The following is a 27,997-nucleotide window of genomic DNA, read 5'->3' on the forward strand; positions in this document are numbered from 1 at the left end:
CTGGAAGGGTTAAGCACAGAACAGCTTCACAGGATACCTGGCAGCAGGGAGGAGGAGCACTTCACAAATCATGTCTCACCGCTGCACTATCTGTAGTAGTGCTATTAAGCACTTCTTAATCTGCAGCAGTTTAGGGATGGATTTGCACTTTTCTTAACTGTGGTGCAGCTCTAGAAATCCACGGTATACTGCTGCTATTAAGTAGGATTTGAGAAGTTTCTTATTATCATGCAGAACAATTCTGCTGCTGGAAGAAGAAAAAACTGTCACTAATGCTTTGATAAATCTGGCCCACTGTCACTGTCCAAATTAATAAAACTGTGTAAACTTTGAACTTCGTCATCATTGAAGGTAAGCTTAACCTTCCAGTTTAACCTCTGCAGTGGTAACCCCGAGTCAGGCTCGGGGTTTGGAAATCCGCAGCCCAGAGCGGTAATCCTGAGGCAGGCTCCTGGTAACCACCATGAGGTTAATGCAGAGCATAACACGCTGTGGGCGTTTCAACTCACCTCCCTGGGGATCGAGACACCGGCAGCCGTCCTTCTGTCTGTTCTCGGGCTCTGGATCCCTCTGGTGAGATCGCCGTCTGTCAGCGATCTTGCTAAATGAGTGGTGGGGGGGGGGGGGGGGGGGTGGAGCTCCGCCCCGCCTTCAGTCTCCGTGCGGCGATTGCCTTTCGGGAGACTATTAGAAGGCGAATTCGCCGTCTAACTGCTTTGTACAGCGCTGCGATCAGTAACACGGCTGTCCCCCTGGAGGACAAGAAAGCGATCGGCTCTCATAGGCAGAAGCCTATGACAGCCGATCGCGTGATTGGCCAGCAGGGGAGAGGGAGGGAAAGTAAAAAAAATAAATAAAAAAATATTAACATAAATATGTGTTAAAAATAAAATAAACAATGTGGGGACGATCAGACCCCACCAACAGAGAGCTCTGTTGGTGGGGAGAAAAGAAGGGGGGAATCACTTGTGAGCGGAGTTGTACGGGCCTGCAGCTTTGCCTTAAAGCTGCAGTGGCCCAATTAAGTAAAAATAGCCTGGTCACTAGGGGGGGTTAACACCGCAGTCCTCAAGTGGTTAAATTCTTCTGTCATTGCTATGCATCTAAGTGCTCTATCGGAACGAGCTCCTAATCTTAAAATAATGCACAACATACATATGCTGTTTACGCTGCATCTAAAGCCTCATCTACACGTGTAGATGAGGCGGCGATGTTCCTTATCAATCGAGCCGCTGATGCGGCTCGATTGATAAGATCCGACAGGTCGGATCTTGCTACCGCCGATTCCCTGCTCGTACCCCGCGAGGGGACAATGGCAGGGAATTGAGCGGAGGATAAGCGGCGCGGCAATCGAGCGGCTATTGATTCCGGCGCACGCGCGGCAAGCGGGGACGCGGAAGAGGCGATCCGGCGGCTAATTGAGCTGCCGGATCGCCGCCTCATCTACGCGTGTAGAAGAGGCTTAAGACCAAATTACTACAAAGCAATAATGAAGCAGATGTAAAGTACACCTGTCAAGCACTACACTACAACCACCTCAGCTGCACAGGAATTATAAGACCAAACCTGAGTTCTGACTTCCACTATCACCGACCCTCACAGTGCTATTGTATCCCAAAGCAGCACATGCTACAAAACAGGATCTAATTATCAAGAGAGCTCCACAAAAAAAAAATGCTGCATTCTTCAAGAGGGTCTGAGATTGTTTTATAAGGACTTCCTAAGTACACCCCTCCTCCTCCCAGACTGAAAGAGAGAGAGAAATGTGGACAGTGCCACGTTCACATTCTGGAATGTTCTCACTCCCCCCAGGCTGTGAGGGTTGGGAAGCCGGTGCAGGGTCCTCCTCCTCTGAGCAGGCAGGGGCTCACACATGTACTGTCTGCACTGTGGCCTTACTCTTCAGCAAACACACTGCAGCTGTTCTCACATCTGTGGGGCAATGTGATAACCTGCAGGAAAGCAAATACTGTACCTCCCCTATTATACAGCTATACCATATACAGATCAACAGCTGATCTGTAGTTTCCAAGCCTGGATAGCTGTGCTAAAGGCCGACACTGAATTCTCACCTGACAATGCATCAGGGAACCACACAGCGACGCCTCCCGACGAACGAGGTTCCCCGATCCATCTTTCTGCCCACGGAAACATGCGACGGCACACAACAGGCGACGGCACACAACAGGCGACGGCACACAATGGGTGCAAACAAGAGTTCAAACAGAGTCGGCGGAGAGCTTAAAGATTTACCGTGACGGGTCGCCATCAGCACACATCCTTTGCCTAATCGCACGCCTATACCCACATAATGAGATTACGGAAACCATTGCTTGTCGCTGCAAAAAAACAAACAAACAGAAAAATGCTGACCGTCAGAAGGATTGCATACAAAATTGTGAGGAGAGTATATTTCCCCAGACAGCTGAAGTCGGTGAATGCACCGCCTGTCAGTTGCTCCCACTCACCGCCCATGTGCTTGCTAGAGCTCGGCATGGGCCGTAGAAAGGCACCCCTCCATGGTTACTGTGCTCAGATGCAACATGAGAGAGGGGGGGGGGCTCTTGAAAATAAAAATGGACACTTACCTGGGGCTTCTACTGGCCCCCTGCAGCTGTCATGTCCCGCACTGTTCTCCTCGGTTCCCCGCCGCTGGCACCGGTCAATTTTTTTTTCGTCCTACAACACAAATAGTGCGCTCTCCAGCTCGCTTCATCGAAAGCTTACTGCACAGTACGAAGTTTTCTTGTACTGCGCCGTAAGCTCCCGATGATGCGCGAGGGAGCGAGCAAGCGCGCGGCAGTCGCAGACTTATTAGGATCGCAATTACAACTGGACCGGTGGCGGGGAACGGAGGATCATTGGAGGATGGCGTGGGACATTACAGCTGCAGGGGGCTGGTAGAAGCCCCAGGTTGTGTCCACTTCCACTGGCTTCGGAATTCTCAGAAACAAACATTTCGCAGAATTGAACCTGACAGGACTAAAGATGTCACCGCCAGTGATGAATTTCAGAATATAAAATCAGGGAGAGGAAAGATTTTACAATGGTCAAACACTGATTAAATAATTTATGAATGAATATTGTAAAAAAACAGTTTTATTCATTATGTTATTTTCTCTACAGTTCCTCTTTCAGTACCCTCATAGTCACTTGGTCCAGAAAAGTGTGCAGCCATTGGAGTCAGAATACCGTATATACTCGCGTATAAGCCTATTTTTTTCAGCACAAAAATGTGCTGAAAATGTACCCCCTCTGTTTATATGCGGGTCAGTGGAGCATAACGGATGGTGGAGCAGGTTTGGTTACTGGCAGAGAAGTGTAAGGATTGTGCACTAGTGATCCTGCTCTTACCAGTTCGCGTCCTTCTGTGTCCGTGCCCTCCATCCCCGCAACATGGTGTGCAGAGAGCTCTGCTCAAGACTACCTTTGTCCTCTGGCTTGTGGCGCGGAGTGTGACAGCAACGTGTCAGCAGTGCAATGATCGAGGATTCTTCTTGTGTGGCAATCGCTGTGTCTCATATCTATGACGCCATCTAGTGGCTTCTTGAGACACAGCTGTATGATCCTGGGGTACATCTGGCTATGGGAAGGGGGGTTGACTTGTACTGGGGGAACATCTGGCTACTGTGGAGGAGGCTTATACATGAGTCAATAACTTTTTCCTGGTTTCTGATGTACCTCTGCTTATACACGGGTCGGCTTATATGATAGTATATATGGTACTTGATTGCTATTCATCATTTCATTATTTGCAGGACCAGCCTATTACACAGTGCAATGCATTGAATATGAGAGTTAAGATTAATAACTATACACAGGAAAACATGGAAGAGGATGCAGATATACAGACACTACGGATGGTCAGTGATATACTACAGTGACTGGATAGTATACTGGTTAAGGGCTCCACCTCTGACACAAGGGGCCTGGGTTTGAATCTCAGCTCTTCTTGTTCAGTAAGCCAGCGCCTATTCAGTAAGGAGACCTTGGGCAAGACTCCCTAACACTGCTACTACCTATAGAGCACCCCTAGTGGTCCGTCAGGTGAAAAGCGCAATATAAATGTCCTGTGTCTTGTCTCTAATAATTCTGTCTTGTCTAATGCAAACTGTATGCAGCTTGCAATGTGGCCAATCAAAATTGACAGGAAGTGCATTTGATTGGCCCAGTCCCAAGCTCCATATAATTTGCATATTTATTTTCTTTTAAACAATACCAGTTGCCTGGCAGCCCTGCTGATCCTCTGCCTCTGATACTTTTAGCCATAGACCCTGAACAAGCATGCAGCATATCAGGTACTCTGACTCAGCTTTTACTGGTTAACCTTATGCTTGTTCCAGGGTTTTGACTCAGGCATTGTTTACAAGGAAATACAGTGGGTTGCAAAAGTATTCAGCCCCCTTGAAGTTTCCCACATTTTGTCATATTACTGCCACAAACATGAATCAATTTTATTGAAATGCCACATGAAAGACCAATACAAAGTGGTGTACATGTGAGAAGTGGAACGAAAATCATACATGATTCCAAACATTTTTTACAAATAAATAACTGCAAAGTGGTGTGTGCATAATTATTCGGCCCACTTTGATCTGAGTGCAGTCAGTTGCCTATAGACATTGCCTGATGAGTGCTAATGACTAAATAGAGTGCACCTGTGTGTAATCTAATGTCAGTACAAATACAGCTGCTCTGTGAGGGCCTCAGAGGTTGTCTAAGAGAATATTGGGAGCAACAACACCGTGAAGTCCAAAGAACACACAAGGCAGGTCCAAGACAGGTCAGGGATCAAGTTATTGAGAAATTTAAAGCAGGCTTAGGCTATAAAAATATTTCCAAAGCCTTGAACATCCCAAGGAGCACTGTTCAAGTGATCATTCAGAAATGGTAGGTTTACAGTTGTACCATACGCCTTCCAAGACAAGGCCATCCACCTAAACTCACAGGCCGAACAAGGAGAGCGCTGATCAGAAATGCAGTCAAGAGGCCCATGGTTTCTCTGGACGAGCTGCAGAGATCTACAGCTCAGGTGGGGGAATCTGTCCATAGGACAACTATTAGTCATGCACTGTACAAAGTTGGCCTTTATGGAAGAGTGGCAAGAAGAAAATCAGAGTTAGTACCTGCTAACGCTGTTTTGAACAATCCTTCAGGGCAAGGTGAGACGTTGCCCCACCCAAACGCAGGAACAAGCAGCACTTCCCCTATAAAACAATCACATGGTTAGTCCACCCTCAGTGCTTTTAACCCAAGTACCCGACAGGTGAACATCCACTAACCCACATACGTGCTACTATCTGACATAGACAATAAACACCCGGGTGGGATCGTTGCCCTGAAGGATTGTTCAAAACAGCGTTAGCAGGTACTAACTCTGATTTTTTCCCACAATCCTTCAGGGCAAGGTGAGACGATTAACAAGTAATACAACCTCAGGGTGGGACCACCGCTTGGAGAATTTTTCTTCCAAACGCTTGGTCATGAGCTGAAATTGCATCAATTCGGTAATGTCGAATAAAGGTCGAGAAACTTGACCACGTGGCTGCCTTGCAGATCTGTTCTGGTGAAGCCCCTGTATTATTGGCCCATGATGCTGCCACTGCTCTAGTCGAATGAGCTTTGAATGAAGCCTGGAGCTTCTAATTGCATTGCCTTATATGCTTCAACAATAGCCAACTTTATCCAATTAGCAATAGAGGATTTTGACGCCCTCTGACCTATTGTTTTCCCTGAAAACAACGTAAACAAAGAATCTGTCTTTCTAATTTCAGATGTCTTTTTTAGATATTCCATAACACATCTTCTAACATCTAATGTGTGAAAAATCTCCTCTTTCTCACACCTTGGATTGACACAAAAAGTAGGAAGTACAATTTCCTGAGATCTATGAAATTTGGACATAACCTTTGGGCAAAATTTAGGATCAGTTTGTAATACAATTCTGTCTTGGAAATCCTGAAAATATGGATTCTTTACAGATAACGCTTGAATTTCGCTAATTCTCCTGGCTGAAGTGATTGCCACTAAAAACACCGTTTTCAATGTGAGCAATCTAAGGGAACAATGTTCCAGAGGTTCAAACGGTTCTTTACATAATCCTTTGAGCACAATAGATAGATCCCATGGAGACACATAAGGTCTAAATATCGGAGACTTCCTGGACAAGGCCTTAAAAAAAATCTTATAATTAAAGGTGAGGAAGACAAAGGCAACCCAGAAAAAGCAGAAAGTGCTGCCACTTGTACTTTCAGTGTACTTATTGAGATACTCTTATCCCAGCCTTCCTGAAGAAATTCCAGAACTGCTGGGATTGACAAGCTATTAAATTTTGAATTTTTCAGCCAAGAATGAAATGTTCTCCAGTATTTCATATATATCTTTCTAGTCACCAGTTTGCGACTACTAATCAAAGTAGATGCCACTTTGTCTGACACCCCCAATCCTCTAAGTAACCTTAGTTCAGGATCCACACTGCCAGATTCAGATGATCTGGGAGAGGATGCCATAGCGGACCCTGATACAGTAGATCTGACCTGCTTGGGAGTATCCAAGGCTCCTCTACTACCAGAGACTTCAGAGTTGCAAACCAACTTCTCCTTGGCCAGAAGGGAGCAATCAATATTAATTTCCTTCTGCAATTTCTCCACTTGCTGATTACTGCTGGAATCAGATTCAATGGAGGAAAAGCGTACAACAGCGGAAACTCCCAATTCTGGTTGAATGCATTTACCGCTAAACAATTGTCTCTCTGGTTTAGTGAAAAATACTTCTGAACCTGCGCATTCTCTTCCGTGGCTAAGAGATCTATGTCTGGAAGCCCCCATTTCGCCACTATTTCTGCAAAAATCTCCCTGTTGAGCGACCACTCTGAGGCCAGCAACTGATTGCGACTCAATTTGTCTGCCTCCACATTCAAGGTACCCTTTAGATGTACTGCTTTCAAGGACAATATGTTCTTTTCTGCCCATGAAAAAATCTGTTCTGCCATCTCTTGTAACAACTGGGATCTCGTACCTCCCTGTTTGTTTATAAACGCTACGGCAACAGCCTATTCTGCCACTGCAGTCTTCACCTCCTGCCGCCTCCGTCACCGACAGTCCGGGGAAATTGCGCCCTCCACACTTGCTCCCCATCAGTTTGGGAGAGAAAGGTAGGCTACCCACAAAGTATCCAGCATGGGGTAGAAGGCCAGACTGCCTCAGTTCCACAGTCTCAGCCACCCACGGGAATTCAAACCTGCAGCCCAGCACACAGATCCAACTCCCAGGGGAGATGCTGACCTGCCTGGACGCAGGAACAAACAGCACTGAGGGTGGACTAACCATGTGATTGTTTTATAGGGGAAGTGCTGCTTGTTCCTGCGTTTGGGTGGGGCAACGTCTCACCTTGCCCTGAAGGATTGTGCGAAAAAGGCATTGTTAACAGAAACCATAAGAAGTCCTGTTTGCAGTTTGCCACAAGCCATGTGGGGGGGACAGCAACCATGTGGAAGAAGGTGCTCTGGTCAGATGAGACCAAAATGGAACTTTTTGGCCAAAATGCAAAACGCTGTGTGTGGCAGAAAACTAACACTGCACATCACTCTGAACACACCATCCCCATTGTCAAATATGGTGGTGGCAGCATCATGCTCGGGGATGGGGGGGTGCATTTCTTCAGCAGGGACAGGGAAGCTGGTCAGAGTTGATGGGAAGATGGATGGAGCCAAATACAGGACAATCTTGGAAGAAAACCTCTTGGAGTCTGAAAAAGACTTGAGACTGGACGGGGGTTCACCTTCCAGCAGGACAATGACCCTAAACATAAAGCCAGGGCAACAATGGAATGGTTTAAAACAAAACATATCTTTGGCCTCAATTCACGGAGCATTAGCAAACGTTTATCAAACACTTTATCCAACGTTTGATAATTTACCTCATGGGTAAAATCTCATTTTAAATTCACTAACGTGTTATATATTTATTGAATGTTTTACCGATAAAACGTTCAACAAATCTATAACACTTAGTGAGATTTTACCCATGAGGTAAATTATCAAACGTTTGATAAAGTGTTTGATAAACGTTTGATAATGTCCTATGAATTGAGGCCTATGTGTTAGAATGGCCCAGTCAAAGTCCAGATCTAAATCCAATCGAGAATCTGTGGCATGATCTGAAAACTGCTGTTCACAAACGCTGTCCATCTAATCTGACTGAGCTGGAGCTGTTTTGCAAAGAAGAATGGGCAAGGATTTCAGTCTCTAGATGTGCAAACCTGGTAGAGACATACCCTAAAATACTGGCAGCTGTAATTGCAGCAAAAGGTACTTCTACAAAGTATTGACTCAGAGGGCCAAATAATTATGCACACCCCATTTTGCAGTAATTTATTTGTAAAAAATGTTTGGAATGATGTATGATTTTCGATCCACTTCTCATGTGTACACCACTTTGTATTGGTCTTTCACGTGGAATTCCAATAAAATTGATGCATGTTTGTGGCAGTAATGTGACAAAATGTGGAAACCGTCAAGGGGGCCGAATACTTTTGCAACCCACTGTAAATATGTCAGCCTCAAGATTCTTCTCACCTTGGGTTCCCTTTAAATCTGCATGGAAGCCAGATTGACCATCTCTGGTGCTCGCTATAATTCTCAGACTCAGGGCTGGTGCACACCAAGTGCGCTTCTGAATGCTTTGAAAAGCACTTGGCTAATGTATTTGAATGGGATGGATCACACCAGAGCGATGTGATTTTCTGCCAAACGCAAATGCGGGTCCAGCAGCATTTCTGCTGATTTCTGAGGCGATTCAACTTCAATGTTAAGGCTAATTACACACCAAGGCGTTGCGTTTTAGGGGACGTTATGGTCGCAGAACGTGCCCCTAACGCAATGTATGGTGGTGTTGAAGTTGGACGTCAGATTGAGCTGCGTTATGCAGCTCTCAAAGCAGCCAATCCAGGTTAGTGATAGGAAGTCCGGATCTTTTTAAAGATTCGGATCATTGAAAAGATCCGGATCTTTGAACAAAATCATTTGAATCATTTTACTAGGGAAGCAGACTGGGGGTGAAATGACTAGCAGGACAGGACTTTCCCTGCACTGTACATTCTGTATGTTCCGGTTTCTTCCAGACAGACATCCACTGTGAACCGAATCTTTCATTGTGATGATCCGGATGAATCGACTCACAAAAAAAGATCCGGATCAAATGAACATACCAGGAGTCTCCTCAGTGCAGTGAATATTAATTAGCCATGTGGCTGGTTGCGGAGGAGGAGGATGGGAGACCTCCTCCTCCAACATTACTGAGCATGTGCAAGCAGTCTAACGCTGCTTAGCCCAGTATAATGTACAGCATGCAGCACTTTGTTTAAACGTGCTGCATTACTATATAAACGCAACGTGGACACTGAACAGCACAATTGATTTTACAGTGCTGTGAGTTAGGCTGCGTTACTGGCTGCTGTAACGTGGGACTTTAACGTCCCACTGTGAAACCAGCCTCAGTATAGGAAAGTGGAAAATCGCTCTGAAAAGTGCTAGATCAGAGCGCTTTTGTTACAGAAGCTGTTCAGTTACAGCTCTACTCTAACAAAAAAATAATAAACATTACACTAAAATGCTCCAAGAATCGTTAGGTATAATTAGAAAATCGCTAGGCACATGCCTAGAATCACCTTGCAAAATCACTTCAAAAAGCGCTCAGTGTTTGCGATTATGCTAGTGCTTTTTGGTGTGCACTGGCTTTTCGAGGGGATGAGTTAGGCCCAGTTCTCAGAGGGTTGAAATCGGCATTCAGTGAATGCTCCCGTCTCTCCCCCACAACCTCCCAGTGCAGGAGAATGAATTGGGCAGAATGGCTCTATTTACATGCTGGAATCTTACAGGTGGACCTGGGCGGCACAGACTGGCCTGAACACTGCATACTGCATGCCACAATCGGGCCCCACTGTCACACTGTGCACCCCCCCTCCCCCACACGGCTGTACTACCACTTACCGTATATCACTTCTCCCTTTCTAGCAGGGGAACAGCAGAGAATTGGTGTAACCAAGCATCCAATCAGGTGAGGCAGAAATTAGAGACAGGAGCTTCTCTGCACCTCACTAGTAATGATGATGCAGAGAGAAACAGCATGGCAATGCATGATGGGACTTGCAGTAATCTACAGCACCCAGTCTGGATTTACTATTATCTGATTACTATGGGCTAGTCCCCTTTCTACATCATTATCAAGGCTTTTTTCACAGAATAAGCTCAAAAAGTCTCTATTCTGGGAACAGCTGAATGTCTATAGTGATGATGTGGCAATCATAGTCTGCTTCAGCCTGATAGAGCAGACCACATTGAAGCATATACACCCACCCTGACCCTATACTGAAACCTTCTAAAGAGAAATGGATCGTTGTACCTCATGCTGCTACTATGGGGCCCTGAAACACAGGAGGACCACAGGGTCAAATCTTTGATTGCATCTGACAAATACACTGCCAAGACTTTGATTGAAGTCTAACTGCACAATCTACAAAAGCAGACAATACAGTGTTCCCTACTGTAGATACTCACACAAGGTGGTGGACTCATAGGGTGGGCAGATTGCTGTTGGATTAGCTGTGGGTAAGAAAGCTTGCTGATTGGGAGGCAGTACATTGTGTACCAATACCTTTCCTCAACTTCCTCTAATTGGACTTTCAATAAAGTGGGTGGTAGGTTTAGACCTGGATGTTGTTAAAGCTCTGCTCACATTTTGTCATAGGAATCAAGTGTGTGGAAGGCTTCAAAGGCGAAAGCTTACTCATTTTCTTCTAAAGTTAGCCAATAAATAGTATCATCCTGATTCAGAACTTCTTTCTTTTACTGATGGCTAAAACATTGCTCTGGAGGGGATGCCACTGTGATACAAGTAACAGTACTAATTAGAATTATTTAAGGTTACAGAGTCAAGAGGACAAAACTGGTTTTGGTGTGGGGTCCCTTCACACCAAGTCAAAAATTTACTACAAAGATCCTGGTTGGCAGTTACGAGCAACAGCTCCATTTATGATCCTGTCCTGACAAGTCAAGCCATGTTCCTACCAATGTGTGCTGCAGGCTAGCTCAGACGTTCTGCGGTTATACTTGTGCAAAGCAACTCTGAATCTGGTTGGATAGATAACATATGAGGTTGGTGAGGTCACTGACAGTCATCACAACATCAGCAACCAATCCCTGCCCTGTCTGAAGAAGACTTGACGTTCTACCATCGTTGGCTGGATGGTGTAATGGTTAAGGGCTCTGCCTCTTACATAGGAGACCAGGGTTTTAATCTTGGTTCTTCCTGCTGAATAAGCCAGTACCTATTCAGTAAGGAGACCTTGGGCAATACTCCTTAACACTGCTGCTGCCTACTGAGTGTGCCCTAGTGGCTGCAGCTCTGGTGCTTGGAGTCCGCCAGGAGAAAAGCACACTATAAATGTTCTGTGTCTTGTCTCGTCTAGGGAGTATGTGAAAGACAACAGCGGTCAGCTGTAGCACAGTGTGTATCAGTGCTCAACCAGACCACTCACCCTATATCTTCCATGATAAGTGTGCCCACTGAGATGTTACAATGTCCCTCCTTCCTATTCACCGTGACACCAGCTTTACATTAAGCCGAATACATCATGAACCTTGTACAGGGCAGCTGCCATGAGGTAATGCTATGTGTATCAGTCAGTTACTCGCTGTAAATCACAAGGATAAGGTACTAAAACAACATTGTGCTAGTAAGGGCTGATTCACACAGATGCTTTGTGAGTGTAAACACTGCGTTTTGGGCGATGGGCAAAAAAAAAAAAAAATCAATGTTTTTAAGAATTGAGCGCCATCCCATGCAAGTGAATGGGAGAGTTTAGTATGAGCTTTTGCAGGCATTCATGAAAGCCTGTCAGTAGATCCCGGCGCCTCGTCTTGTAAGCAGCTTCTAGAGGTCGTTTGCTGTTGGTGGCGTTGCATTTGAATGCTAGCAAAAGCCACTGAAAGCCAACAAAAGCCTGTATTTCCGAAGACACAAATACCAGCCCTTTCCTACAAAAGCCACCAAAAGCCCAGAAAACACAAAGCTCTCAATCGCTAGGCACTAAGGGCCCTTTTCCACTAGCAATCGCTAGTGTTTGCGCTAAACGCTAACGATTGAGCAAAGTCCTTATTTTTCCCGGCGATTTTGCTATGCACTGCATAGCATAACAAAATCGCGCCAAAATTCGCTCCGCGCCACGATCTTGTAAAAAAATCGAATTGCGGTAGTGGAAATTACCTACCGCGATTCCTATGTTATTTAGCAAACCCTAGCGATTTTAAAATTGCTAGCGATTTGAGATTCAGCAATCACAATCGCCTAGAGGCGATTGTGACTGCTGAATCGCAAAATCCCAAATCGCTAGGGTTTGCTAAATAACATAGGTCCTATGAATAGTTAATTTCCACTACCGCAATTCAATTTTTACAAAAGCGCAATCGCGCTGCCTTGCGATTTTTGCCGCGATTTTGCTATGCTATGCAGTGCATAGCAAAATCGCAATTGCCAGGATAAATCAGGACTTTGCTGAATCGCAATCGCTAGCATTTAGAGCAAACGCTAGCGATTGCTAGTGGAAAAGGGCCAAAGCTATTAAAAGCCTTCAAAAGTCATTAAGAGCTTAGCTTGTAAACGCTGGCGTTCTTAGGGGAAAAAAAAAAAAAAAGTCAGCGCTTGAACGCGATGCTTAGCTGAAGCTTGTGTAAAGCAGCCCTTCGGGTAACTGCAGCTTGGAAAGAGTTTCTGTACCAGTGTGGACCAGTCCAGCTGAGTACATAGATAATCACAAGAAGCTGAATTCTATTTCATGAAATACTGGAAGTACTAAAGTAGCGTTCTGTGAATGAATGACAATACACAGGACTGCCTCGGGGAGACTCATTTCTACACTGTATGTGCTGATGGACAAGATCATACTTGCTCAGAACCACCAGTACATGAAAAAGCATGGCTAAGAGCACAATGACATCTCTGCCAGCTTTTCAGGGACACGCCCCATTTCTGAAACATGCCCTTTAGAACTGTCAGTAAACCATTTTGTATGATCACTTCCCTCCAGTACCGTATCTCCTAGCTAAGAATTTAACTTAAAAGTGGAATTAAAGAGGAACTGTAGTGAAAATAACCTAATAAAATTGTTATTGTTTACAATATTCATTTATAGCTTACTAGTTGATGGCCCAGCATTGCCCGGGTATGTATTTGGCTGGTGTTGGGTTTTTCTAACCCTAACACACAATTACTCAATGACCCAGTTTGTGAGCGTTGCGGTCTTTGGCATCAATAATTTGAATTGAAATGAAACAAATCGGATTGGCTGTTTGTGGCTCAACCCCCTTTTCTGAATTTGAACCCCAGTCATCCAGTGACCAACTGTACCAGGTTTGAGGCTTGTGCCATTGAAAGTGCAAGAATGGCAGCAATTAAATATTCCCCTTGAAAATCAATAGGTGAATTTTGATTGGCTTTTGTAGGCTCCACCCACTTTTCTGAATACTAATCCCAGTCACCCAATGACCAACTGTGCACAGTTCGAGAGCCCTGCCATTAATAGTGTAAGAATGGCTGCAGTTTACATTTTCCCTGTAAAATTTGCATTTGTCTCCACCCACATTTTGGTTATGGGGATAAAAAGTATCCTAAATGTTATTCCAGGTAATGTACTATGTGTGCCAAATTTCATTTAAAGGGATACTGTAGGGGGGTCAGGGAAAAATGAGTTGAACTTACCCGGGGCTTCTAACGGTCCCCCGCAGACATCCTGTGTTGGCGCAGCCACTCACCGATGCTCCGGCCCCGCCTCCGGTTAACTTCTGGAATTTCAGACTTTAAAGTCTGAAAACCACTGCGCCTGCATTGCCGTGTCCTCGATCCCGCTGATGTCATCAAGAGCGCACAGCGCAGGCCCAGTATGGTCTGTGTCTGCGCAGTACACTCCTGGTGACATCAGCGGGAGCGAGGACACGGGCGTGCAGGCGCAGTGGTTTTCTGACTTTAAAGTCAGAAATTCCAGAAGTGAACTGGAGGCGGGGCCGGAGCATCAGTGAGTGGCTGCGCCAACACAGGATGTCTGCGGGGGACCATTAGAAGCCCCAGGTAAGTTCAGCTCATTTTCCCCCGATCCCCCTACAGTATCCCTTTAAATCCGTTCAGCCATTGTTGTGTGATTGAGTAACAAACATCCAAACTTTCATATTTATAATAGTAGGATTTAGTCAGTTTTTTCCCATTGTAAAATCTTTCTTCTCCCTTATTTACATTATGATATTTATCACTGGTGGTGAAATCTTTAGTCCTGCCAGGTGATCTGTAAAGAATGTTTGTTACTGAGAGTTCTATGCACAGAGGGAGATATTGCTAGCTTGGCAGTTGGAAACAGCTGTTATTTCCCACAATGCAACGAGGTTCACAGACAGCAAACTGTTAGGACCATGGCCATGACTTGACACTGTGGGAGGGGTTTCACCACAATATCAGCCATACAGAGCCCCCGATGATCCGTTTGAAAAACTGTAAAGATTTCTTGTGGGTAAAGGGGTATCAGCTACTGATTGGAATTAAGTTCAGTCCTGATGCAATCCTTGTTCTCTCTTTTATTAACTGCAGTACATTTTGGTACTCTAGAGCCTGGAATGCCACTTTGGGCCTCTTCATCTATTCGTACCTTCCCCCAAAACAATTAAAGGGATACTGTAGGGGGGGGGGTCGGGGGAAAAATGAGTTGAACTTACCCGGGGCTTCTAATGGTCCCCCGCAGGCATCCTGTGCCCGCGCAGCCACTCACAGATGCTCCGGCCCCGCCTCCGGTTCACTTCTGGAATTTCTGACTTTAAAGTCAGAAAACCACTGCGCCTGCGTTGCCATGTCCTCACTACCCCTGATGTCTCTAGGGGCGTACGGTGCAGGCACAGACCATACTGGGCCTGCGCAGTACGCTCCTGGTGACATCAGCGGGAGTGAGGACACGGCAACGCAGGCACAGTGGTTTTCAGACTTTAAAGTCTGAAATTCCAGAAGTGAACTAGAGGCGGGGCCGGAGCATCTGTGAGTGGCTGCGCGGGCACAGGATGTCTGTGGGGACCATTAGAAGCCCCGGGTAACTTCAACTCATTTTCCCCCTGACCCCCCTACAGTATCCCTTTAAAGCAAACTTAGCACCTCTGTGCTCCAAGCGTCAGAAAGATTGTCAAATAAACCTCCACGTAAGTGAGGTTTGAAAAGTGTGTGCCTCGTGAGGGATAAAGCAGGCATTTACTGACCTACCGTAGCTTAATAGGTGAATTCTTCAATATCTTCCAAATCTGATTAGCCCTGTGCTAAGTTCAAATTCAGGCCACAGTAATTCTGGGCCGCTGGGCGCAGTCCCCCAAGTGTAAAAGGCCAACACCCCTGGTTCCATGTGCAGTGTAAATTATCACCTGTCCCGTTGGCATGTCTCCCGGCCTCCTCCACTGTCACCCCCGTGTGGCACCAGGTGGTTTTACTTACTATGTAGTGCTTGCGGTATTGATGATGGTGAATGAGGCAGAGAGTTGCGCCAGCAGCACAGGTTAGGAGTTACACCGCACAGGCACCGGGAAGGACATTCTACGTTTAAGGGGCGGCCAGGCAGCGGAGTAGGTGTCGCTAGGCTGATTACGGATTGATTTTTTGCTGAAAACTATCGGGAATTGGTCTGCGGTATTTGGACAACCGATAGACCTCTCTCTGATCAGATTCTATCAGAGAAAGATCCGCCTCATGGTCAATCTGCCCATCATTGCTAGATGTATGGGCACCTTTTGGCTTTGTATGCATGATAGACTCTTCCTGGCCAAAGTGGCCATCTCTGCTGAAAATCTAGCATGTGTACAAGTGTCCTCTGAGGTTGCTTAATGATCCAGGAGAGTCTATTGTTCCCCTCCTTACCCCACTCATGGAAGCTACTCTGACCTTCCTGGGGCTGTCATCCTTCCCCCTTCTTTAAATGAGTAGTCTCTACAGCATTGGGGCCCCACAGTGTAACCGGCATCGCTTAATTTGATCCTGGCAATGTTTACAACCTTTCCCTCACCTACCACTAGTGAATCCTACAGACTGGGGGCTTAACTTGCAAGGGGTAATAAAACAATTGTAGCCATCATGATCTTCACACCCATAATAAGTGTAGCTACAAAGACTGAAGCAGGTAACTTCAGCTCAAGGCGCCAAAGCTGGGCGTCCTCATAGCAGCAATGCTATGCAGTGCGGGATGCGTAAGAGTATTTCAGGGCTCTGGTGATTGCCAGACTCACGAATTACATCTCCCTCCGAGTTGCTACAACTCAGGGGGAATAGTATTTCACGCCGCCTCGGAGTTTAGCGGCAGCAGGGAGAGCCGTCATTCAGTTCTTCCTGTGCCCAGCTCACTGGCAGGTCAATTATACGTACGCACAAAGACACCTGATCTGAAGGGTTAACCCCCTTTATTGGCGGGAGTGAAGTAAGAGTTGGGACTCCCTTACAACTTTGGGCCCCCTGCAGTTGCAGTGGCTGCTCCCTTGTAGTTACGCCCCTGCTGTGCAGTACTAACAAATATTTATGGTGCAAAGAGAATTTGAATGTAGTCAGCAATGTTCTGTATTATTCCTGGAGATCAGTTTGAAAAAGATGTAGGAAACATGAAATGAGTTGAATACCATCTACTTACCCCAGTCTCTCTTTGCTCTCTTCTGGGGTCAGCTGGTCAAAGGTTTTGGCCTCTTCCTTGCCCAGGAAGGCTTCATGGTCATACTGAAAGTCCTTACTGTCATCGTGCTTGTGGTCACTCAGGTCCTTGTCGTGATGGATGCGGTCTTTCTTCTCCTGAGTTGGTACACAGACCACCAACAGGGAGCAGAGAGCCACAGCTAACAGCACACTGAGGGTCTTCATACTTCCAACTGCTGCAGACCTAGAACATTTACAGTCCATTCATTAGAAGACAAACACCTGCAAGCACTTTACCCTGCTTCAACCTGAAGGCCAACTCTGAAGATAGTTCAGCTAAACCTTTTCTCACAGATCAAATCTTCAATATAAAATGCCAGCAAATGGAACAAATAAATTAATGGACATTAGTAGTTAATGCCTTCCAATGTCTGGTACACACCATGCAATTTCTTGTCAGATAGATGGATCGAAACGATTATTTCCAACAGATCCGATCTTATTTTCTGATCAATTTTGTATAGAAGTGTTCGTAAAAAAATCGATCAGAATCTGCTGACAGATTTCTAAAAATGGTCATAGCACCACATGCTGAGCCGCCGCCCCCCCCCCCCCCCCCCCCAAGTATATGTGTCTCCTCCTCCCCCAGTGCTAAAGGCTAGCCTGTCCGCCAGCGTGGCTCGTGGCCTCCTTTAGTGTCCGGCATCACCCAAGTGTCTGTACCATGTAACTTGGTGCATGTAGTGACATCACACATGCGCCAGTGTCATATGGAACAGGCCGGACACCAGAGGAGGCGAGGAGTGGTGCCAGCGGACGGAGAGCTTTTCACGCTAAGCACAGCCACGGGGACGGGCACATTAGTTGGGGGGACATCGGCCGGGGGTCCGTCAGTTGTTGCAGTTGTTGCTGTGCACCTGATCAAGCTCTTGCGACCAATATTTTCCGCCATTCCTGATTGATTCACTCAACCGATCTTGTCTGGAAATCGTTCGAAAGATTAATCGAGTAGCCATGTTATAACAAACTGGAAGGTGGTTCAGCCCGCAATATCAAGTAATGTATAGGCACCCTTAGAGGGGTAAACTGAGTGAATATGGTGGTGAGATTGTACAATTAATGAGCACCTTAAGGTGATCAATCGTTGACCTTCTGAATTTGCCTTGTGCAAGGATTCCACCAATTCTGACTAATGTACAACAACAAATCTGGTAGCTGGCATTCAGATCACAGTTCTGTTATGAAAATACCCCTTGATATGTTCTTGTCAATTTGCCAAACGATCCTTTATGAACGATTATTCGTATGAATGATTGGAAATGATCAATTGGGACCACTAATGGACATAAATCTCCTAACCAATCTGATCAGATTGGGTAGGAGATTTATGTCCATTAGTGGTCCCAAACAATCATTTCCGATTTGTTCATACGAATAATCATGGTTAAACAATCGTTCGCCAAATTGCATTGTTATAAGTGGCCACCTTATCAGGCATTTGCAAGCAGATGTCAGCAGTTAGACGCCTCTGCAGTGAACTGAGGGCAACTGGCACAACCTGGGCACTATATACAGCTTTGTCACCACGCTTAACTGATATCACACACATGGACATAATTAGGAATTTCACCCAGAAGCAGCTGAGCGATGGCAAACTGAAGCGTTTTATTGGTAAGTATCTTGGCATGTAACTGAGGGGTGAAACCACAAGTCTCATCATGCTGTTACATGTAGTACTGCAGCTTTATGACTAAAGAATTATCCTTCACTGTATTATATAAGCAAGTACAGAAACACACAAAATCAGCCATATTCACCATAAACCTTTATCAGATAAGTAAACAAATTGCATCAGTAAGCATCTCCTGACCTCAGCTGACATCCACATAATAGGCATGGTGGGGGCTCCTGTTCATCATCATTTAATTCTGAAACCAACTACAGGGGAAACTGCTGTGAGCACAGCCATGTTGTAAGGTACTAGAAGACTGTAACCACTATTTAATCCCTATCAACTTGATCAGATGTGAATTCTAATGCCTGGTACACACAATGCAATTTTCCATCAGATTGATGGTCAAATCGGTTATTTCCGAAAGTTCTGATTTGTATAGAAGCGACTGAAAATCAATCAGAAATCAGATCAGACTTGTCGTAAATAATCAATTCTTCCATCAATCTGACAAAAAATTGCATTGTGTGTACCAGGCATAAAACAGATAAATCAGAAACAATCAATAAACAATAATGTATTTGTTTATTTGCATGTCCTGAAAAGTGATTGGTCCTGCACTTCTTGCAACGTGTACATGTGCATCCCATTAATATATATAAGACCAGATGGGAATTGATAGAGAATTCGTTGGAAAAAAACTTGTACATGTATGTCTAGTGTTTACAGTTTCCTCACCAATCAGTTACATGGAAATCAACTGAATCATTCCTCAGAAAATCACTTTAGTATTGATCAATATGAATGTGATAATTTAGGGACCTTCATGCAGTGGCTATGACCAATATAACTTCTCCTGATCACAGCATTCCTCTGCAAACTTTTCTGGCATGCAAGATTATTTCATAAATTGCACTTTATTCAAATAAAGTTTAGGTTGATGAATCCCCTAGCTATATACCAGTAGAATGAAAAGAACAGGGATCATTAATCTAAGTACGCCCAAAAGCAGCTCCTTCTGCAATAAAGCCTCATGAACTTTTGTCCTCGTGCATCAGTGGTCCAAACTTTTTTTTAAACTAAATGATTACATGCATGAAGGCATCAAAGAGTACATTTACTTCAATAAATAATCACATAAACCAGTATCATGAACGCCGGGAATCCCCCCTCAGCTTGACACCCCCCATAGGAACTCACCCAGTGATGGACCTCTAACTTTGAGTCCCAGACTCCCAGTCTCAATTCTGTCTGCACTAGGAGGGCTCTGCCCCTTTAAACTATTTGACTACAGTGGGCGTGGAAGAGGCGTCACTTATGCAACCCCGCCTCCGGTGGGCGCGTTTACAGAAGGTTCTGGATGAAGTTGTGATCGCTGATTGGCCAGTGCTCGCCACGTTGACACGAGCACGTGTAAGGGTGGCTGGGCGTAGACGTGTGAGGCTCGGGAGCGCGCAGAGCGGAGGCTGGCCCGGCTGTTGCCAGGCAACGAGCAGCTGTCTCTGGCTTATGTATGAGAACAGAATTGCGGAATTAAATAAAAAGCCCCACAAAATCTAAACGTTTCTGGACAGTTTTACATTCAGAGGAAGCTTAGTCACCAGTCATTATTGTCTTACTGCTGGCTGTGCGGTCTGTGTTGGGAGATAATTCTCTTGTTCTCTGTTTTGTGTGATGCCTCTGAGAGCAGTGAACTGCAAATACAAACAAGGCCCAAAGCCATACAAGATACCATTCTTTGTGCAATTCTATTACGATTCTATTTACGATCCGATTAAGTCCGACAGGTTCGATTGGGATTCGATTCAATTCAATTTGCCATTGTTTTGCAATGGCAAATCGAATTGAATCGAATCCTGATCGGACATGTCGGATTTAATCGTATCGTAAATAGAATCGTAATCGAATCGCAGAAAGAATTGTATCGTGTAGATGGGGCTTTAGATTGCCCATACATTACTCCATTTTGTGGATTGATCGACCTTCCGATCGATAAAGTATGCTGGGAAAATCTCGGCAGGGGATTGGTTGGGAGCGTGGCCAGGGCCACCATCAGAAATTTTGGGGCTCATCACACATGATCAGACCTGCCCCCCCTCCCTGGGCCCACCCACTGGTTGCTGTGCCTGCCAACTAGCCACCCCACTCCCATGTCCGTGCGTGAAGTGCACTGCGGTGAAAAATGTGCATGCCTCCGACACTGAAGAAAGCTACATGCACAGCGTGATGCTGCAGAAAGTGGGTGTGGTCATGGCATGTTGTGGGTGGAGCCAGGGGCGAGCCTGGGGTGCCTGGCACCTGGGTGCAAGATTTTCTCTGGCGCCTATGGGAGTGGTTAAATTTACCGCGCCCAACCACATAACCACACCAGTGTCCTGCCTAATCACACCCACACCTTCCACCTCTTTCCGCATGCATGTGATACCCCATTCCTACCCCTCTTCCATGGGCTTGCTCCTGGCTGGCTTTGGCTTCCTGCGAGTCTGCTAGTCTCTGGACTGACTCAGGCTGAGAGGCTCTGCGAGTGCGACGCAGTCACACACTGCGTATTTATGGCTGCCTGCGGCCACCCTACTCTCGCTGTCGTAGGCTCCTCCCCCCGCCAAGCCCAAGCGTGAGGTGGGCTGCCTGTATCTTTCCCGTTGCGCCACGCAGCCTGCCAGTGTTACCAACCTTTCACGTTATTTTTTTACTGACAAATACCTAAAAATTTACTGACAAAAGATTATTTTTACTGACAAAATTTCCCCACTAAATGCACATAAGAGACAGCTTTTCCCCATGTAAATGCACATAACAAGAGACAGCTTTTCCCCATGTAAATGCACATAAGAGACCGCTTTTCCCCAGCAAATGCACATAACAAGAGACCGCTTTTCCCCAGCAAATGCACATAACAAGAGACCGCTTTTCCCCAGCAAATGCACATAACAAGAGACCGCTTTTCCCCAGCAAATGCACATAACAAGAGACCGCTTTTCCCCAGCAAATGCACATAACAAGAGACCGCTTTTCCCCAGCAAATGCGCATAACAAGAGACCGCTTTTCACCAGCAAATGCACATAATAAGACAGCTTTTCACCAGCAAATGCACATAATAAGACAGCTTTTCACCAGCAAATGCACATAAGAAGACAGCTTTTCACCAGCAAATGCACATAAGAGAGATTTTCACCAGTAAATGCACATAATGACAAACAGACAGTGTCCCCAGAATATGTAGCCAGGGATATATGTCCCCAGGATAGGTAGCCAGGGGGTATATGCGCCCAGGATAGGTAGCCAGGGGGTATGTGCGCCCAGGATAGGTAGCCAGGGGGTATGTGCGCCCAGGATAGGTAGCCAGGGGGTATGTGCGCCCAGGATAGGTAGCCAGGGGGTATGTGCGCCCAGGATAGGTAGCCAGGGGGTATGTGCGCCCAGGATAGGTAGCCAGGGGGTATGTGCGCCCAGGATAGGTAGCCAGGGGGTATGTGCGCCCAGGATAGGTAGCCAGGTGGTATCTGTGCCCAGGATAGGTAGCCAGGTGGTATCTGTGCCCAGGATAGGTAGCCAGGGGGTATGTGCGCCCAGGATAGGTAGCCAGGGGGTATGTGCGCCCAGGATAGGTAGCCAGGTGGTATCTGTGCCCAGGATAGGTAGCCAGGGGGTATGTGCGCCCAGGATAGGTAGCCAGGTGGTATCTGTGCCCAGGATAGGTAGCCAGGGGGTATGTGCGCCCAGGATAGGTAGCCAGGTGGTATCTGTGCCCAGGATAGGTAGCCAGGGGGTATGTGCGCCCAGGATAGGTAGCCAGGTGGTATCTGTGCCCAGGATAGGTAGCCAGGGGGTATGTGCGCCCAGGATAGGTAGCCAGGTGGTATCTGTGCCCAGGATAGGTAGCCAGGGGGTATGTGCGCCCAGGATAGGTAGCCAGGTGGTATCTGTGCCCAGGATAGGTAGCCAGGGGGTATGTGCGCCCAGGATAGGTAGCCAGGTGGTATCTGTGCCCAGGATAGGTAGCCAGGGGGTATGTGCGCCCAGGATAGGTAGCCAGGTGGTATCTGTGCCCAGGATAGGTAGCCAGGGGGTATGTGCGCCCAGGATAGGTAGCCAGGTGGTATCTGTGCCCAGGATAGCTAGTGAGTGACAGGAGCGCGCCCCGCCGCCGCCGCCGCTCCCTCCTCCGCTCCCCCCTCACCTTTCAGCAGCCCTTAGTCAGACCTCAATCAGCGGGCGACCCGACCAGGAAAAGGGCGCCGGACGCACCCGCTCTATATGCGGAAGTGATGTCACTTCCGCATATCAGTGCGGCGTGCTAGGTCCTAGCGCCCGCCCGCCTGATCGAGGTCTGACGCGGCGGCTAGAGGGAGGGAGCTTGAAGCGGCGGCGGCGGCGGCCACAGGGGGAGAGCGAAGCCGGGCGAGCGGGGCCGGGCGGCGCCTCGCAGAGGCAGGCGCCTGGGTGCCTTGCACCCGCAGCACCCGCCCAGGCTCGGCCCTGGGTGGAGCCAAATACTAGCAAAATACAGGTAGTCCCCGGTTAACAAATTAGATAGGGACTTGTAGGTCCGTTCTTATCCTTTATCCGTTCTCTTTTGTCCCCCTCTTTTCTTCCTGTGCCTCTTATAGTATAGGTATAAGTATAGGTGGTGCCCAACTATAGGTAGCCAGGTACAGATGGTTTCCTCAGTATAGATAGCCAAGTATAGGTGGTGCCCCAGTATAGGTAGCCAAGTATAGGTGGTGCCCCAGTATAGGTAGCTAGGTATAGGTGGTTCCAGCCCCAGTGTAGGTAGCCAGGTATAGGTGGTGGCCCAGTATAAGTAGCCTGTAGCCAGATATAGGTGGTGCCCCAGTATAGAAAGTCCGCTGTAGCGGGTTCACTCATCTGCTCCCCACGTTCAAGCGCTGATGTCACTCTTCTCTCAGTACTGGAACGCGGGGTGTGCTGGCTAGTGAGCCACAGACCCACAGCCAGCACATGTGGCCTTTCCAGCACTTTGGGGGGCCCAGGGCCCACAGAAGCCCTGGGCCCCTCACTGCAGTGTCAGTTGTCCCCCCCTGATGGCTTCCCTGAGTGTGGCAGCAACGGTGTTTGATTTCCGAATGAACAATGTACTTGAAGGACCACCGGCCATTGCCGTTCTCTACTCCCCCTCCCCCCCCCCAAATCCCGGTGGTGAGTGTTAGGCTTACCTGTTAACGGTGGCGCGACTCCTCACCTTCTTAGGTGTCCTTGCTTTTTCAGTTGTCAACGCGAACGCCATCACTACATATGCTATTGTCATGTCACATGGAGCAGGTACTGGTGGTGACACCGGGCACAGGAGAAGCCAGGAACATTCACCATGGGTGGGGAAGGGACACATATATGAAGCTGGTAATTTGGGCACCTGCTCTCGGAATTATTATTATTATTATTATTATTTTTTATTTATATAGCGCCAACATATTCCGCAGCGCTTTACAAAGCACAATAAGACGACAAGGGGAACATAGATACAACTAACAGATATACAGCAGAGTTCCAAGCAGCACAAATATTGTTACAAAGACAGTAAACATTAGGAGGATGACCCTGCCCTTGCGAGCTTACAATCTAATGGGTAGTGGGGGACACACTAGGTAAGGGGGTGGAGGATGGATGAGGCAGTAATTCTTTGCCTCTGATTACATTGTGACAAATAAGTAAATAAAGGGCTATAGAATGTTATAAGCTTGTCTGAAAAGGTGTGTTTTAAGAGTGCGTTTGAAGATGTCCAGGTTTGGAGCATGACGTACAGGCTGTGGAAGAGAGTTCCAGATAAGGGCTGATGCTCGTGTAAAGTCCTGGATGCGAGCATGAGAGGAGGTGATCAGCTTAGAGGCCAGGAGAATTTCTTGGGAGGAGCGAAGGTTGCGGGAGGGACAATATCTTGAGATTAGTGAGGAGATGTATGCAGGAGACAACTCGTGGAGGGCTTTGTATGTTAGAGTCAGGAGTTTGAACTGGATCCTCTGGGTAATGGGTAACCAGTGGAGAGAACGGCACAGTGGGGCTGCATCGGAAGAGCGTGTGGAAAGGTGAATGAGGCGGGCCGCTGCATTTAGAAGGGATTGGAGAGGAGCTAGCCTGTTTTTTGGTAGGCCACAGAGCAGGGTGTTGCAGTAGTCTAGGCGGGAGATGATTAAGGCATGAACAAGCATTTTGGTGGCCTCTTGTGTGAGGAAGGGACGGATACGGAATATATTTTTGAGCTGGAAATAGCAGGTGGTGGTTAATGAGGCAATGTGAGGTTTAAAGGAGAGCTCTGAGTCAAGTATAACCCCCAAGCAGCGGGCCTTAGTGGTTGAGGTTATTGGGGTGTTGTCTACCGTTATGGTTGCAATTGGTGGGGGTGTAGATAGCAATGGTGGAAAAATCACAATTTCCGTTTTAGTCATGTTGAGTTTGAGGAAGCGGGAGGACATGAATGCAGAAATGGCACGTAGACAGTCGGGGACTCTGGATAGTAGTGAGGACAGGTCAGGAGCTGAGAGATAGATTTGGGTGTCATCCGCATAGAGGTGATACTGGAAGCCAAAAGAGTTAATTAGTTGTCCCAGGCCACAGGTGTAGATTGAGAAAAGAAGTGGCCCAAGAACAGAGCCTTGAGGTACACCAACAGACAGTGGGTGTGGAGAGGACTTGGTGTTAGAGAAGGAGACAGTGTAAGAGTGTCCAGAGAGATAAGAGGAGATCCAGGAATGTGCTTGTCCCTTGATTCCTAAAGATGACAGTGTCTGCAGAAGCAGAGCATGATCAACCGTGTCAAAGGCAGAGGAAAGGTCAAGGAGTATTAGAATGGAGAACTGGCCTTTGGATTTAGCTACCAGTAGGTCATTAGCAACTTTCGTGAGGGCAGTTTCAGTGGAATGGTGTGTGCGGAATCCAGATTGAAAGGGGTCAAGTAAGGAGTTGGTAGAGAGAAAGGCAGACAATTCTGAATGGATGTGACGTTCCAGCAGTTTAGAAGCAAAGGGGAGGAGCGAGACAGGATGGTAGTTGGATAGAGAAGTTGGATCAAGAGAGGGTTTTTTGATTAGTGGTGTGATGATAGCTTGTTTGAATAAGGAAGGAAAAGTGCCAGTGGAGATAGAAAGGTTGAATAGAGTTGTTAGAGCGGGATTAAAGGAGGAGGAAAGCTGGGGGATTAGATGAGAGGGAATGGGGTCCAGGGCACAGGTAGTGAGATGCGCTTTGGAGATTAGTGAGGAAAGACACTGTTCAGTTAGTGTGGTGAAAGATGTTAGAGTGGGAGACTGGTCTTGTGGAGCGGGGGGAAGGCAGTTAGTGGTGGGTGAGGGTGCAGGCGGACAGAAGGAATTTATAGGTGACGGCTGTGCTGGTAAAAATGGTTGCGCGTTGAAGCTATTACGTATTGCATCAATCTTGCTTGTAAAGTATGATGCAAAGTTGTTGGCTGACAGACATGTGGTAGGGGGAGGAGGTGGGGGACGAAGTAGGGAGTTAAAGGTGTTGAACAATTGTTTTGGGTTGTGGGACTGTGAGGAAATGAGCGAGGAGAAATAAGACTGCTTAGCAGAAGTGAGGGCATCCCTGAGCTCCTGCATAGTTTGTTTATAGTGATTGAAGTCTTCTACAGCAGCGCTTTTTCTCCAGCATCTTTCTGCCACCCTGGAGTGCCTTTTCAGCTGTTTGATTTGTTCAGTGAGCCAGGGCTGCCGGTTAGTTTGGCGGGGGCGGGTGGTGGTGAGTGGAACGGCTGAATTCATGGCAGAGGAGACTACATTAAATAAGTAACTGGATGCTGCCTCAGGGTCAGTGTAGGAAGACAGGGTACTTAGAGGTTGCAAGGCCTCAGTCAGGGAATTCACATCCAGGTTGCGGTAATTCCTGCGCGTGACTGTATGGTGTAGTGTTGGAGGAGTTGACGGTAGAGAAGAATTGATTGAGAAGGTAAGAAGGTTGTGGTCTGAGAGGGGAAGCGGAGTGTTATGAAAGCTTGAAATAGAACAGAGGCGAGTAAAGACAAGGTCAAGAGTGTGGCTGTCTTTGTGGGTGGAAGTGGAGGACCATTGGGCGAGGTCAAACGAGGAGGTGAGAGAGAGCAGTTTGGTGGCAGTAGGGCAATTAGTATCGATGGGTATATTAAAATCTCCAATGATGATAGAGGGTATATCAGTGGAGAGGAACTGGAGAAGCCATGCTGAAAAGTGATCAATGAAAGTAGAGGCTGGACCGGGCGGGCGGTAGATAATAGCAATCTGAATGTGGTATGGAGAGTAGAGACGGACAGCATGAACTTCAAAGGATGAGAGTGCGGGCAGTGGTGTGAGTGGCTTAAAGGAACAGTGTTCAGAGAGGAGGATCCCCACCCCCCCTCCATGTTTGTGGCCAGGTCTAGGGGCATGACTAAATTTTAGACCACCATATGATAGAGCAGCTGGAGACACCGTGTCTGATGGAGTTATCCATGTTTCAGTGAGCCCCAGGAAGGTGAAAGTGTTGGAGATAAACATGTCATGAGTAAAGGACAGTTTATTACAAACGGAGCGGGAGTTCCATAGAGCCCCAGATATGGGGAGGGGAGAGCTGGGAAGAAGGGGGATGTCAATAAGATTGTAGGTGTTCTGGGAGGGGAGGTGGTGAGGTTTGTTATTGGTGGAATGAGTTGTAGTCTGAGCAGTGTGAGGTCTAGGAGTGGGCCCTGGGTTTCGGTGATATGTCCCCAGAAGCCAGAAGGAGTAGTAGGCAGAGCAGAGAGATGTGGGGGTGGGACTTGTGTGTATGCAAGTTAGGTTTAGTGAGAGCAGAGGAGGGGTAGTGTGAGCACAGAAATAGGAATAGTTCGTGGCTAGAGAAAAGGGGAGACGATAGCAGAGAGGGAGCAATCTGTATGGTGTTGCTGACAGTGGGAGGATGAAGTGACATGTGGATTTTCAGGAACAGAAGGCAAAAAGAAGCGGTTGAGAAAGACATTTTAAACATTCTGAAGGGATCTACAGGGCGATTGATAGCTGACAGCAGGAGGGTGGGGTATGTTTAGGAACAGGAATTGCAGAAACAAGCAAGCATATGGTGAAACAGTTAAAAAACAGTTAAGTAGCAGACCATGTGATCCAAGTGCCCAGTCTCCTGGCAGTTCCTTCTGTTCCCTTCTGGTTCAATTCTGGTCTAATTTGGGTCTTAAGCTGTGCACTTCAAATCATGCACATCTGACTAAAGTCATATCTGACTTAAGGTTCGTATACACGTCCGATAAAGATCGTTCGTTACGAACGATTCGTGACGTTTACACGATATTCAAATTAGACTGAAAAGATCGTTCGTAATGAACGATTGTGTACACACGTGAACGATATAAGTATAAAGTACTGAACGACGAACGATAAAAAAATGCGTGCGCAAACGGAAGTGACGTTATGACAGGCAATAAGAACATGCGTTATCGGACGATCTTTGTACACACTGCAACGATTGAACGATTATCTTTCGAAAAAATCCGCCGGGTTGGATCGGTCCGATTGAACGATAACGATCGTTATCGTTCACAAAAACGATCGTTCACACTTTTTGAACGCACGATTATCGTTCCGATTGTCGTTATCGTTCGTTTTTGAACGATCGTTATCGTACGTGTGTACTCAGCTTATGAGACTAGATTAAGTA

General features: G+C 46.8%; 1 protein-coding gene across 2 annotated transcripts in view; it reads right to left on the reverse strand.

Moving 5' to 3' along the window:
- RCN3 (reticulocalbin 3) overlaps positions 1-19,678 on the reverse strand; it is a 33,681-nt gene extending 14,003 nt beyond the window's left edge. For both annotated transcript variants that reach the window (XM_068243018.1, XM_068243019.1), the window contains exons 1-2: positions 19,564-19,678; positions 16,693-16,935 (exon numbers count right to left, since the gene is read on the reverse strand). In XM_068243018.1, coding sequence (XP_068099119.1) covers positions 16,693-16,916 — 224 coding nt within the window. In that variant the 5' untranslated portion in view covers positions 16,917-16,935; positions 19,564-19,678. The remainder of the gene's footprint in view (positions 1-16,692; positions 16,936-19,563) is intronic.
- Positions 19,679-27,997: the final 8,319 nt, after the last annotated feature.

This window comes from Hyperolius riggenbachi, chromosome 6, assembly GCF_040937935.1.
Source record: "Hyperolius riggenbachi isolate aHypRig1 chromosome 6, aHypRig1.pri, whole genome shotgun sequence".
NCBI classification, from domain to species: domain Eukaryota; kingdom Metazoa; phylum Chordata; class Amphibia; order Anura; family Hyperoliidae; genus Hyperolius; species Hyperolius riggenbachi.